At 45.9% G+C, this 15,600-nt stretch overlaps 1 protein-coding gene across 2 annotated transcripts in view; it reads left to right on the top strand.

Annotated features, from left to right (window-relative positions):
* Positions 1-7,021: 7,021 nt before the first annotated feature.
* kdsr (3-ketodihydrosphingosine reductase) overlaps positions 7,022-15,600 on the top strand; it is a 49,964-nt gene continuing 41,385 nt past the window's right edge. Inside the window, exon 1 of one of the 2 annotated variants that reach the window (XM_041183285.1) lies at positions 7,022-7,367. In XM_041183285.1, the coding sequence (XP_041039219.1) occupies positions 7,191-7,367 (177 nt within the window). In that variant the 5' untranslated portion in view covers positions 7,022-7,190. The remainder of the gene's footprint in view (positions 7,368-15,600) is intronic. The other variant, XR_005942550.1, reaches the window with a different exon arrangement.

The following is a 15,600-nucleotide window of genomic DNA, read 5'->3' as shown; positions in this document are numbered from 1 at the left end:
GGGTTTTTACCATAATCGACAATAGTTCCATTAGACTTTTAAATCCAGATTTGTATTGAATTGAGATACCACCATCTGCCAAGGCGGGATTCAAACTGGGGTCGCCAGAGCTTCACCCTGCATCTCTGGATTACTAATCTAGCAAAAATAACACTATGCCATCGCCTCCCCTAGTATGTATACATCTGCTGAGACCCCTTGATGTGATGGCATTTCACATCATCGGAGCAGCAGCAACAGAGTTTATGGTATCTCAAGGCTATGCAGGTTGACAATAACTGGCTGCCTTATAGTATTTCTCAACTACCTCCTCACCCTCATCTTGGCTCAAAGTGGAAACTGCAGATGGGACCACCTGCTTTTCTCTCAACATCTCCCCAGACCCTTCCCTAACCACAAACCTTCTGTTCTTCTTTTATGGAAACATAGAAAAAATAATGGCACAGAAGGAGACCAATCGGCCTATCGTGTCCATGCCAGCCAAAAAAGCTGTACAGCTTCATCCCACCTTCCTGCTCCTGCTACATAGCTTGTTGGACTTGCCACAAACTGGCTAAAAAAAGTTATCCTGAATGCATTTTCAGAATTCTGCTCCCTATATATCTTTTACACTGAAATTAGCCCCGTTAACATAAGGATGGTTGAAATTCCTTACAATTACTGCCCAATTGTTTCTGTATTTCTCAGAAATTTGTCTACATATTTACTCTCCGTCTGACTGTTTGAGAGTCAATGGTATAATCCCAGCATTGGGATTGCCCCTTTTTTGTTCCTTATTTCAACCCATATGGCCTGATTGAAGGTCCTTCTAAGCATATCATCCTTCTGCAGAGTTCTGCTTGTTTATTTAACCAATATTGTGATTCCCTATCAATTTTTATTTCCTTCTCTATCCCATCTGAAAACTCTGTAATCAGGAATATTGAGCTGACATTCCTGTGCTTCTTTAAGCCATATTTTAGTTTCAGTTATGGCATTGTAGTTCCAAGTGTTTATCTGTACCCTCAGCTTATCTGCCTTATTCACTAGACTTAAATGAGCTTAAACCCTCAGCATAAACAAACCTCCTTGCAACGATATTGATCTCTGCCCTGCTGAGGTTCAACCCATCTACTTGGTCCCACCTCCCCCAAAACTGTTCCCAATGCCTGGGAATCTAAAGCCCTCCCTTTGGCATCATCTCTCCAGCCACATCTGCACTGTCCTCCTATTTCTGTACTCTCCAGCATGGCACTAGGAGTAATCTGAGGTTAATATCTTTGAGGTTGTGATTTCTAATTATTCCTAGCTCCATGAAATCTGCCCATATGACCACATCTGTATTTCTACCTATGTCATTGGTACCAATATGGACCATGGCCTCTGGCTGCTTACCCTCCCCATTCAGCATGTTTTGCAGCCACTCAGTGACATCTTTGACCCTGTGGCATCAGGGAAAGAGAAAAGGAAGACTTGCATTTATATAATGCTTTTCACAACCACTGGATGTCTAGAAGCATTTTACAGCCAATGAAGTACTTTTTCAATGGTAGCCACAGTTATAATGTAGGAAGCAAGGCTGCCAAAATGTGCTCAGCAAATCCCACAAATAGTAATACGATAATGCCCAGATAATCTGTTTTTGTGACGTTGATTGAGGGAAAAGATTGACACCAAGGATGAGTCCCCTGCTCTTCTTCGAACCAGTGCCATGGGATCTTTTACATCCACCTCAGCAGTTTAACATATCATCTGGAAAGCAGCACCTCCAACAGTGCAGCACTCTATCTGTACTGCACTGGACTGTCAGTTCTGATTTTTTGCACTCAAGCTGGACTTGAACCTGGAACCTCAGACCAAGAGTGCTACCACAGATAACACTCAGAGAGGCAACATACCATCCTGCAGTCGTGTCTGTGGCTGCATAATTGCCTGTCTGCTCCACTATTGAATGTTCTATCACTATTACTTTCCTAATTGTCATCCTACCCCTCCCCACATGCCCTCACCAGCTACCCCACCCCCCCACCCTACACCCCCTGCGACACACACACACACAAAGAAACACACACACACACACACACACACACACACACACACACACACACACACACACACACACACACACACACACACACACACACACACACACACACACACACACACACACCACCCCCCCACCCACCCCCCCGCCACACCACCAGCACAGCTGAGCCACACTTGGTTCCATGACCTTGGCTCTTGCTGCACTCCCCAGAGGAATCATCAGCTTCGCTAGTATTCACAACTGAACATTGGTTAGAGAACACGACGCACCTGGTCTCCTGCACCACTTGTCTGCTCGTCCTTGTCTGTCTGGTATAAGAACATAAGAAATAGGAGCAGGAGTAGGCCATTCAGCCCCTCAAGCCTGCCCACCATTCAATAAGATCATGGCTGATCTGCCCCAGGCCTTAACTCCTCTTTTGTGCCAGCTCCTCAAAGTCCTCAACTCCCCAATATTTTAAAAATCTAACTCCTCTTTAAATAGTTGCAGTGATCTCGCCTCCACAACTCTCTGAGGTAGAGAATTCCAGACATTCACTACACTACCCTCTGAGTGAAGAAATTCCTTCGCATCTCAGTTTTAAATGGGTATCCCCTTATTCTGTAACTATGTGCCCTAGTTCGAGACTTCCTCACTAGTAGAAACATCTTCTCAACATCAACCCTGTCAAGCCCTCTCAGAATCTTGTATGTTTCAATAAGATCACCCCTCATTCTTCTAAACCCTAATGAATAAAGGCCTAACTTGTTTAGCCGTTCTTGATAAGTCAACCCCTTCATCCCAGAAATCATCCTAGTGAATCTCTTTTGAACTGCCTCCAATGCCAGTATATCCTTTCTTAAATACGGGGACCAGAACTGTACATAGTACTCCAGGTGCGGCCTCACCAACACCCCGTACAGTTGTAACAAGACTTCCCTATTCTTAAACCCCAACCCCCTAGCAATATGAACCAAAGTTCCATTTGCCTTCTTAATTACTAGCTGCACCTGCATGTTAACCTTTTGTGTTTCATGCACAAGAACACCCAGATCCCTCTGTGCTGCACTTTCTTGGAGTCTGTCTCCATTTAAATAATAGTCTGCCATTTGATTTTTCCTACCAAAGTGCATGACCTTACACTTTCCTACATTAAACTCCATCTGCCAAGTTTTTGCCTACTCACTCAACTTGTCTATATCCCCTTGCAGATTCCTTATGTCCCTCATCACAACTTGCCCTCCCACTTATATTTGTATCATCAGCAAATTTGGATATATTACACCCTGCCCCCTCCTTCAAGTCATTATCATAGATTGTAAATAATAGAGGCCCTAGGACTGATCCTTGTGGCACTCCATTAGTTAAGTCTTTCCAACCTGAAAAATATCCATTAATCCCGACCCACTGCCTTCTGTGTGTTAACCGATTCTCAATCCATGCTAATACATTACCCCAATATCATGAGTTCCTATCTTGTGTAATAACCTTTTATGTAGCACCTTACTGAATGCCTTCTGGAAATCCAAATACACTACACCTACCGGTTCCCCTTTATCAACTCTGCTTGTTATATCCTCAAAGAACTCTAGCAAATTTGTCAAACATGATTTCCCTTTCACAAAACCATGTTTACTCTGTGACTGCATTAAGCTTTTCTAAATGTCCTGCTATTTCTTCCTTAATAATGGACTCTAGCATTTTCCAAACGACAGATGTTAGGTTAGAACTGGCCTATAGTTTCCTGCTTTTTGGAACATCGAATACCCTTGAATTTTGAGTTCCCAGTCTTGGTCACCCTGAAACCATGTCTCTTTAATAGTATCAAGCCATATCATTTATTTCTATCTGTGCCATCAACTCATCTATCTTGTTACAAATGCTGTGTGCATTCAGATAAAGAGCCTTAAGCTTTGACTTTTTACCATTATTACTCATTCTGGTTCTAATTTCTGCTGCACTCTTCTGCTCATATGGTGGTCACATATTCTTTCTCTGTCTACACACACTTAAGCTGTGCAGTGACCACCTCCTGAAATATGCTATTCAAGAATCCCCCAGTCTCACAGATGCAGTACAATGATGCCAGATGCTGCTCAAGCTCCAAGTCCTGGTGTTTGAGGCCCGTCAACTGACTACACTTCCTGTAGATTTGGTTGTCTAGGACGTGGGAAGTATCCTAGAGTTCCCACCTGGCACAGGATGTGCATTCAATGGGACTGAGGTGCCCTGCCATGCCTCTATTTGTTGAACTATTAACTAGTCTGAAACTTAGACTTAAGCCTACTTAAAACTTACCAAACTTAAGAAACTATTAGACCACTAAATATATTTCTCAGTTTAACCCACTGTCCTAACTTAGAGGAGAAAACAACAATAATATACACCAACTAATCACTTACCTGTTGTGTTACGACATCACTCCTTTATTCTTTTTAGCAAACATATGCTCCCATCAGTCCATTTCCCGCCACCGCTCAGGTCCATGCTCTCTGATGCTTAAGCTTTCAGGTACTCAAGAACTGTCACGTGGGCAGCCTCAGCACTGCCAGGATGAAGAGCAACAGCAACCCCACATGGATGATGAGGAAGCAACTACCATCTTAGGTGCTGGGACGCTGCAAAATTTCGACACTAGTATAGAGTTGGATTAGCACATAATGAATCACCAGGCACAAGTGGGCTGCAGCCAGGCTAGGGGCCTTGTGCGGCAGTTCATCGGAGGGCAAAGTTGCACACGACTTCTTCTGGATGGTTCTCAGATGGAAACATTGATAGGGCGGTAAACAGAAGAATGCTGATGATGATGCATACCATGATGTTTGGTGCATCGGCAGACTGCCATACAGCCTACTGTCATTATCTGGGAGCACAGCAGAGTCTGGCTCCAAGTTGGCAAGAGGGCATGGTGCCCCCTCTACAGCCTCTGTTCTATCTCCTTGTTGTGCTGCAGACTCAAACTCTGCTGCTGCTACACAATACCTATTGGATCCTTTGTATGGAGAGATCATCTATTCCTCTACCCTTCCTGTGAGGATGCAGCAACACTCTTTGGCAAATTCAGAATCTCAACACAAACAACAACACTTATATAGTGCTTTTAATTAATTAAGTGTCTTAAGATGCTTCACAGGAGCATTATAAGTATGACACTGAGGAAATTTTAGGTCAGGTGACCAAAAGTTTAGTCAAAGAGGAATGTTTTAAGGAACGTTTTAAAGTAGGAAAGCAAGCAACGTAGAGAGATGGAGAATTATTGGGAGGGAATTCCAGAGCTTGGGGCCAGGCAACTGAACGCACAGCCACCAATGGTAGAACAATTATAATTGGCAATGCACAAGAGGTCAGAATTAGAGGAATGAAGATATCTCTTAGGGTTGTGGGGCTGGAGGAGATTACAGAGATAGGAAGGGGCAAGGTCATTGATGGATTTGAAAACAAGGATGAGAATTTTAAAATTGAACCAGTAGATGTCAGCGAGCACTGGGGTGATGGGGTATGGGACTTGCTGTGAGATAAGACATGGGCAGCAGAGTTTTGGATAACCTCAAGTTTATGGACAGCAGAGAAAGTGGGAGACCAGCCAGGAGTGCTTTGGAATAATTGAGTCTTGAGGTAAGGAAGGTATGAATAAGGGTTTAAGCAGCAGATGAGCTGACACTGGTGAAGATGGGCAATATCATAGAGATGGTAATAGATGGCCTTAGTGATGGCACAAATATGAATTTGGAACTTCATCTCAGGATCAAATGTGACACCAAGGTTGCAAACCAACTGGCATAATCTCAAACTGCTGCAAGGGAGAGGGATGGAGTCAGTAGCTAGGGAATGGACTTTGGAGCAGAGGCTGAAGAGAGTGAATTCATTCTTCCCATCACAGTATTTATTTGGAGGAAATTTCTGCTCATTCGGTCTGTACTAGATGCTGGATGAGCAGTCTGATAATTTAGCAACAGTAGAGGAATTGAGAAAGGTGGTGCTGAGGTAGAGCTGGGTGTTATCAGCATACATCTGAAACCTAATTCTTCAGAGGATGTCACTGAGGGGCAACATGTAGATGAGAAATAGGAGGGGGAAATGATGGATATTTTGGGCTCACAGGAGATAGTGGTGTGGGAGCCATTGCAAGGGATTCTTGACTATGGTTAGACAGATAAGAATGAAATCAGATGGGGAGTGGAAGGGGTTGGAGTATAGTGTGGTCAATGTCAAAGACTGCAGACAAGCTCAGAAATGAAGGACGAGGAGAGAAAAGTTACTTTTGATTTGCAGAAATGCTCCACATTATTTCTAGACACTGCAACAAGAAGTTGTCAAAAATGATATTACTTGCAATTTGAACATTTAAAGAAAGTTGTGCAAGGCCCACGATGCAGCCTCAAATCCCATCTTTGCAGGGTGACACACAAATTCTTTGCCAGGATTAGCACGTTCCGAATTGTGGATCAGTCGGTTGGGCTATGATTTCTGGATCGTGAAGCTTCATTCACAGGGTAGCTTCCTGCGGACGCTCCTTGCGGACCATGTACAACTGAATTTTCAACAACACAGATCATGACATTGTGATTTAAATTGTGTTTACTTAAGCGTAGTCAGGCTTTGTTCAATTATGACTGCAGCTGTACAGTTGCCTGCCTCTTGGTGATATAGGGTGAGCCCATTCAACTCCACTATTGAATTATTTAGAACAGGAATTGTTGCGGAAAAGTGCAGCTTCTCCCCGACAAGAGGCTACTGGGCACTTGTAAGGACCAGCCCCGTCCCTGCCGGCTTCAACTTCAACTCCAGTCCGACCCCCAGGCCCCAGCCCAACTACGAACATTATCCCAACCCAAAGGGGAGCAGAGCCCAGCCCCGCCCCCACACAAGACTCCGCCTCCACACAAGACCCCTCCCCCAGCCTAACCGTCCGCCTGGCCCCGCCCACCCTGCTCCGTTCCCACCCTCCGCCTCGCCCCCAGAGTCCCCGCCACCCGTTCAGCTCTGACCCTCCCATCACCCCGCCTTCTCGGTCCCGCCTCCCGCCCTTGGCCCCGCCCACCCGGCTGCGGCTGATTGGCGGCGCCCAGGCCTTGCTGTTAACTTTGATGTTGATTCCCATTTCGGGTGGTGGATCTCGGTTTCCTATTAACTACAGCTCCACCTCTGTCTTTCTGTCACCGAGAGCACTTGCCGAGTGGTTTAAATGTTCTTCCTGGAGGAGGGTGTTACTCTGTGGAGTGAGTTTTCAGGCTGGAGGCCGCTGCTGTTTATCATGTTGCTGGTAGTCGGGGCCTTCATCGTGGCCTTCGTCCTGCTCCTGTACATGGTTTCCCCACTCATCAGCCCCAAACCCCTCAAACTCAACGGCTCGCACGTTGTGGTGAGTGAGAGCTCGGCGGAAACAGTCGGCGGGGCGGGGATTCAGGGGCCGCGGACAGTAGGCCGGGTACAGACCACCCGTCCGATAAACAGAAGCAGCAGGAAGGGAACTGGGGGAGAAGAGAGAGGAATCGCTGCCTACGGAGAGGAGGGCACGGGGAGAAGCTGCCCATGGAGAGGGGGAGGGGGGTGGGGGGGAGAAGCTGCCCATGGAGAGGGGGGGGGGGGAGGAGAAGCTGCCCATGGAGGGGGGGGCGGGGGGGGGGAAGCTGCCCATGGAGAGAGGGGGGGGGGGGGGGGGGGGGGGGAGAAGCTGCCCATGGAGAGAGGGGGGGGGGGGGAGAAGCTGCCCATGGAGAGAGGGGGGGGGGGGGGGAGAAGCTGCCCATGGAGAGAGGGGGGGGGGGGAGAAGCTGCCCATGGAGAGAGGGGGGGGGTGGGAGAAGCTGCCCATGGAGAGGGGTGGGGGGAGAGAGAAGCTGCCCATGGAGAGGGGGGGGGGAGAAGCTGCCCATGGGGGGGGGGGGGGAGAAGCTGCCCATGGAGAGAGGGGGGGGGAGAAGCTGCACAGGTTGGGGGTGTGGGGGAAAAGGTGCACAGGGTGGGGATGTGGGGGAAAAGGTGCACAGGGTGGGGATGTGGGGGAAAAGCTGCATAGGGTGGGGGTGTGGGGGAAAAGCTGCATAGGGTGGGGATGTGGGGGAAAAGCTGCATAGGGTGGGGGTGTGGGGGAAAAGGTGCCCATGGAGAGATGGTGGGTGGGAGGGGGCTGGGGGCAAAGCTGCTCAAGGAGAGCCAGGGATTTTTGGGAAGAATCTGCCCATGGAGAGGTGGGAGAGAGGGAGAATCTGCCCATGGAAAGAGCTGGGGGGAAGAGGGGAGAAACTGCCCTGGGATGGGGGTTTAGAAGCTGCCCATGTTTTGGGGGTGCAGGAGGAGAAGGAGCTGCCCCTGGAAGGGGGGACCAAACTGCCGGGGGGAGAAGAAGCTGATCAGGGTGGGGGGGGGGGGGGGTGGGGGGAGAGAGGTGTTGTGCAGCGAGCTGCTGCTGGAGTGGGGTGGAGGGAGCCAGCTGCCCCTTGGTGGGGCATAGGGAAGAGGGCAAGCCTGATGGGTAGGAGGGAAGAGGGAGAAGTGGCCCCCAGGGAGATTACTGCTGCACATTATGCCTTTTATACTCTCAGGACCAAAGCTGCACAGGTTGGATAACAAGTGATTCAGTTGCAGGTGCTAAGTATATTCTATGCCACAAGGAGCTCTTTCTTAAATGATTACTTTCTTTCAGAAAATAAAACTTCTGTTTTCCCCTTCCACCTTTTATTAATTCAACTTTATGCACTACTTAGTAATATTTATATTTCACCTTTTAATTTTTTCCCATTTAAAAATTATACGTGTGTTTTCCTTCCCACCTGCTTTATGTATCTCTTGCTTGATATTGACTGAAGACCTTTTTTTCCCTTGTTTGTTTATTTCTGGGTTTAGAAGATGTACTGGTCATCTCATTAATATGTTTCTGAGAGGACAACTGAGCTCTTTGTTGCCCCTTCCTACTTTTTATCCCTGCTGCATTTTGAGAAGTACCTGGCCTTTATCCATGTGAGCAACTGAAAGGCATAGTTTGTAATCTCCCATTGTGGGAAGAATTGCCAGTGAAAGATTTGCTCATTTCAAGTTTGTCACGCCTTGTTGCAGCCTGAATTGCTTTGTCATTGCTTGATATATTATTTTCTCAATTCAGATCATGGTTTTGCAATGAATTGTTTGCATATTTTTCTGACAACCTCTGGTGTCTTTAGGAATTGTTTAGAATGTTCAGAGTGAACAGTTCTCAGCATAATGCCCTCAACTTAAAGAAATATAAACATTGGTTAAGTTATATTTCATCTTTACCAGTTACAAAACATGTTAGATTACCTTCTACTACACTAAGGGTACCCCATCTCCAAGCGTTGGATTCAACTTATAAATGAAATGAAAACACTTTTGTAAGTTTTTTTAAAATTCCTTGTTCATAAAGCCTTCATAATAGTTAAGCTTTATGTATTGTCACACTGGTGGCAGCTGCACCTAATAGTTATTTAAGTTATGATGGAAAACTTCAAATTCCTTGTCACCTTTTATTAAAGCTGTTCCATGAGTTTTTTTAATGTACAATTGTACCATAATACTGTATTCAAAAGACTAATTACATTGAAATAATGTGTTTCCTGGGATACAACATTAACTAACACTTCACAGTAGAACAAGACTAATTCTCTGATCATTTTGAAATTAAACTAATGTCCTGATTTGTTGTAAAATTGTCTACTTGTGAACAAGATTTTGTTCCAAGCTTGTCTATTGTTCTTATACTGTCCTGCTTTTCTCCCTTATCTATCTTCTATTCCTGGTGTCCACTGTCACTCCCATTCTTCCTTCCAAATCATTGCACTACAACACTTTACAGTCCCTATCACTAATACTTCTGTTCTGCCATTACCCAGATTCTTGTCTGTCTAAGACATGTGGCTTCCCTCTGCCGCTTGAATATTCTATGTCGGGTCTTCATAGTATATACACTGGTTCTACCTAAGTGGCTATTTTGTTGCCTAATCTCAGTTGTGGCATATGCCTTGCTTGTTTTGCTCCTCGGCAGCGAATTCTGCAATCTGTTTGCCATCCCCATCTTCACCTTCCATGTTCCCTCTGATTTCACACCAGTGAGCCTCCCCATTCTGACTTTCATTTGCACTTCCCCCAGGAAGTCTTTTGCTACCCATTCCTATTTCTCATCATGTAAACTGCTCACAAATACACTATTCACAACCTTACTCAGAAGAGAGCATTTAAATTCTGTCTCTCTCTGAACTTACTGCACTCCATTCTCTCAGGTCCAACCCTGACATTGTCATCAAACCCGCTGACAAGGGTGGTGCTGTTGTCTGGCGCACTGACCTCTACCTCGCGGAGGCTGAGCGTCAACTCGCAGACACTTCCTCCTACCTCTCCCTGGACCATGACCCCACCACTGAACATCAAGCCATTGTTTCCAGGACTGTCACTGACCTCATCTCCTCTGGGGATCTCCCTCCCACAGCTTCCAACCTGATAGTCGCCCAACCTCGGACGGCCCGCTTCTATCTCCTACCCAAAATCCACAAACAGAACTGCCCCGGTAGACCGATCGTCTCAGCTTGCTCCTGCCCCACAGAACTCATTTCTCATTATCTTGACTCCCTTCTCTCTCCCCTTGTCCAGTCCCTTCCCACCTACATCCGTGATTCCTCTGATACCTTACGTCACATCAACAATTTCCAGTTCCCTGGCCCCAACCGCTTCCTCTTCACCATGGATGTCCAATCCCTCTACACCTCCATCCCCCACCAGGATGGTCTGAGGGCCCTTAGCTTCTTCCTCGAACAGAGGCCCGAACAATCCCCATCTACCGCTACTCTCCTCCGTCTGGCTGAACTTGTTCTCACGCTGAACAATTTCTCCTTCAACTCCTCTCACTTCCTCCAAATAAAAGGTGTGGCTATGGGTACCCGCATGGGCCCCAGCTATGCCTGTCTCTTTATGGGGTATGTGGAACATTCCTTGTTCCAGTCCTACTCCGGCCCCCTTCCACAACTCTTTCTCCGGTACATCGATGATTACTTCGGTGCCGCTTCATGCTCTCGTCGGGACTTGGAAAAATTTATTAATTTTGCTTCCAATCTCCACCCCTCCATCATTTTCACGTGGTCCATCTCTGACACTTCCCTTCCCTTCCTTGACCTCTCTGTCTCAATCTCTGGTGATAGACTGTCCACCAATATCCATTACAAACCCACCGACTCCCACGGCTATCTCGACTACAGCTCCTCACACCCCACTTCCTGTAAGGACTCCATCCCATTCTCTCAGTTCCTTCGCCTCCGTCGCATCTGTTCCGATGATGCTACCTTCAAAAACAGTTCCTCTGACATGTCCTCCTTCCTCCTTAACCGAGGTTTTCCACCCACGGTCGTTGACAGGGTCCTCAACCGTGTCCGGCCCATCTCCCGCGCATCCACCCTCACGCCTTCTCCTCCCTCCCAGAAACATGATAGGGTCCCCCTTGTCCTCACTTATCACCCCACCAGCCTCCGCATTCAAAGGATCATCCTCCGCCATTTCCACCAACTCCAGTATGTTGCCACCACCAAACACATCTTCCCTTCACCCTCCTTATCGGCATTCCGTAGGGATCGCTCCCTCCGGGACACCCTGGTCCACTCCTCCATCACCCCCTACTCCTCAACCCCCTCCTATGGCACCACCCCATGCCCACGCAAAAGATGCAACACCTGCCCCTTCACTTCCTCTCTCCTCACCGTCCAAGGACCCAAACACTCCTTTCAAGTGAAGCAGCATTTCACTTGCATTTCCCCCAACTTAGTCTACTGCATTCGTTGCTCCCAATGTGGTCTCCTCTACATTGGAGAGACCAAACGTAAACTGGGCGACCGCTTTGCAGAACACCTGCGGTCTGTCTGCAAGAATGACCCAAACCTCCCTGTCGCTTGCCATTTTAACACTCCACCCTGCTCTCTTGCCCACATGTCTGTCCTTGGCTTGCTGCATTGTTCCAGTGAAGCCCAACGCAAACTGGAGGAACAACACCTCATCTTCCGACTAGGCACTTCACAGCCTTCCGGACTGAATATTGAATTCAACAACTTTAGGTCGTGAGCTCCCTCCCCCATCCCCACCCCCTTTCTGTTTCCCCCTTCCTTTTTTTTCCAATAAATTATAAAGATTTTCCTTTTCCCACCTATTTCCATTATATAAAAAAAAATAAAAAAAAACACCCCCGCTAGAGCTATACCTTGAGTGCCCTACCATCCATTCTTAATTAGCACATTCGTTTAGATAATATCACCAACTTTAACTTTAACACCTATGTGTTCTATTGTACTATTGTCGTTGACATCTTTTGATGATCTGCTTCTATCACTGCTTGTTTGTCCCTACAACCACACCCCCCCCACCTCTCTCTCTCTCGATCTCTCCGCCCCCCACACACACACCTTAAACCAACTTATATTTCAACTCTTTCTTGGACTCGAACTCAAGTTCTGTCGAAGGGTCATGAGGACTCGAAACGTCAACTCTTTTCTTCTCCGCCGATGCTGCCAGACCTGCTGAGTTTTTCCAGGTAATTCTGTTTTTGTTTTGGATTTCCAGCATCCGCAGTTTTTTTGTTTTTATATTATTATTATTATTATTATTATATATTTAAATTCTGAACCTGATTGTAAGACCTTTTTATTCCTTTTACTCTTACATTTAGGTAGGTAGGTCAGGTTTTCTCACGTGTCGGTGCAGACTCGATGGGCCGAAGGGCCTCTTCTGCACTGTGATTCTGTGATTTACCTTTCCTGACATCATTGCTGTCTACCTGTTTACACATTACACCAAGTGCCCTGGTGGCTGAACAACATGGATGCATTATGGTACTCGTCTCTAGGAATTTTGATCTATCCTATAATGTTTGGTAATTACCATTTCAATTCCTTTCTCCACTACTCTTAACACCTCTTTCCCTTGTCCACCATGATTCCCACTGCCTGCCGCTCCCCCTCCCAGTTTTCTCTGATTAAAATTTTCTTTGTTCAGTCATTACTTGGCCTACAGAATAAACATCAATTAATTCTTAGCAATTCTCAAACTTACCGTTTCCTTTCTCTTCTGATTTCTGCTTTTTTTGTAGCTCTCTTAAGCTCTCCCAAATTCGTTATAACCTCTCAATCTTGTCACCAGGTTTTGTTCCTGCAGAATCTCAATTGCTGACAAAACCATCCCTGTCTCCAACCGTTTCTTCTTTCTCAGCCAGCCTAGTTCTAAACGTTCCAAAACATAAACAGAAAATGCTAGAAATACTCAGAGGTGTGGCAGCATTTATGGAGAAAGTGTTAATATTTCTGGTCTATGATCTTTCATTAGAGCTTGAAGATCTGATCTGCCCCTGAGGGAGGAAAAGCATTGCCTTTCAAATCCTACTAGATAATCATTATAACTGCTACTTCTCTTGTCCACTACTTGCACAAATATTGTTGACCTGCTTAGTAATTGTCCAGATCACTAACAGCAAATGTTGGATTGTCACTCCCTGATACAACAGCCGCCTCTATGAACTCAAATCTGTGGGCCTCGTGCCAAATACAGCAAGACCTGGACAATATCCAGGCTTGGGCTGACAAGTGGTAAGTAACATTTGTGCCTCACAGGTGTCAGGCAATGACCGTCTCCAATAAGAGAGAATCTAACCATCGCCCCATGACATTCAATGGCATTACTATCACTGAATCCCCCACTGTCAACATCCTGGGAGTTAACATTGATGAGAAACTGAACTGGACTAGCCATATAAATACTGTGGCTGCAAGAGCAGGTCAGTGCTAGGAATCCTGCCGTGAGTAACTCATCTCTTGATTCCCTAAAGCCTGTCAACCATCAACAAGGCACAGGTCAGGAGTGTATGGAATACTCTGCACTTGCCTGGATGAGTGCAGCTCCAACAACACAAGGAGCTCGACACCATCCAGGGCAAAGCAGCCTGCTTGAATGGCACCACATCCACAAACATTCACTCCCTTCAACACCGAAGCTAAGTGGCAGCTGTGTGTACCATCTACAAGGTGCATTCCAGGATCTCACCAAGGCTCCTTTAACAGCACCTTCCAAACCCATGACCACTACCATCTAGAAGGACAAGGGCAGCAGACACATGGGAACACTACCACCTAGAAGTTCATCTCCAATCCACTCACCACCCAGACTTGGAAATATATTGCTGTTCCTTCACTATTGCTGGGGCAAAACCCTGGAACTGCTTCCCTAACGGCACAGTGGGTATACCTACACCACATGGATTGCAGCGGTTTAAAAAGGCAGCTCACCACTGCCTTCTCGAGGTCAATTAGAGATGGATAATAAATACTGAACTAGCTAGCAACGCCTACAGCCTATGAATGAACTTTTTTTAAAATTGTGCCTATAATATGGATGCTAACTGCCAGACCTGACTGAACTGGCAATGCTTTTTCTTCTCCGCATTCATGTTCCCCTGTTACTCTAGGATCATACGGGAGGTCAAGAACAACCCCAAACTTGTCTTTGTTCCTGACTTCACCAATATTTGCCCCCTGATCCTGCCCTTTTTTTTTAAACCTCTCAATTCTCTCTACACCACCACACTCTCTCAATTCCTTTTGCTACATTCACGTAACTCATTTTCTCACTGAAATTCACACACTCCCTTTCAAAACAGTATGCAGTTAAGTGCTACTAAAAGGTAATATTATGTGAGTGGACTTCAATAGACATGAGTATACGACTCTTGACATAAAGCTAAGCAATTACACCCTGACAGGTGAAAGCCTTGAAAATCCTGGAAAAACGCATTCAAGCTGACTTTAAGTGGGATAGCCAAATGACCAATATCTTTTATTAAAAAAAAATAAAAGAATATACATCCTCGGGATCTCATTCCTTTCAGACTCTCTTCCGTAACCTCTTGTTGACCTACACTTGGCTACTTTCGTCCTTTGTCAAAAAATGTGCTCTGCTAACAGTCCAGATCGGAAGAATACAGAGGTGCGTGTGCTGAGATTGATCTTGGGCCCTCAGTACCAATTGTACGACAGTTCTTCATGTCACGAAGCTCAACTCTCAAACAAGAAGACTTACTAGTTGTACTACGTTTGAAATATCCCTTGTATCATCTACCCAATTTCAGAATTGTTTACCCCCACAATGCCCTGAGCAATCAAGGCAACTCAGAGGGTTGACTAATTTCAACTCTGGATGGAAAGGTACCAATGTGGCCCTATTCAGGCCCTCATTGGGGCACTTAACTGATGAAATTTATATGTTCTTCTGTGTCTGTAACATAGGAATGGTGTATTGGTTTGTAATTTTATTAAACTTTAATTCAATTTTCCCCTTTTAGTCCCCCAGTGTGCACTTTCTGTTACTTGCTGAATTTGTCTATTTTTGTTACGTGATTGTTATATATTTGCATGTTTTTATCATGATTGCTTAGACTTTATTTAAACTTTTCGGTGCACGTTACACTGCAGTTCAGACTTCAGGCTGCAAATATGTTTCTTGAATAAAATACCATTATCATAATTTCCTTCCAAGCATGATCCCCTTTCTAGGCCTAACCTTGCCAGCATTTGACTTTTTTAGCTTTAGAAATTGTCCTCCCCTATTTTAAAACTGCT

The sequence above is a fragment of the Carcharodon carcharias genome, chromosome 3, assembly GCF_017639515.1.
Source record: "Carcharodon carcharias isolate sCarCar2 chromosome 3, sCarCar2.pri, whole genome shotgun sequence".
NCBI classification, from domain to species: domain Eukaryota; kingdom Metazoa; phylum Chordata; class Chondrichthyes; order Lamniformes; family Lamnidae; genus Carcharodon; species Carcharodon carcharias.
The sequence above is the reverse complement of the archived record's forward strand: the minus strand, read 5'-3'. Positions and strand labels throughout refer to the sequence as shown.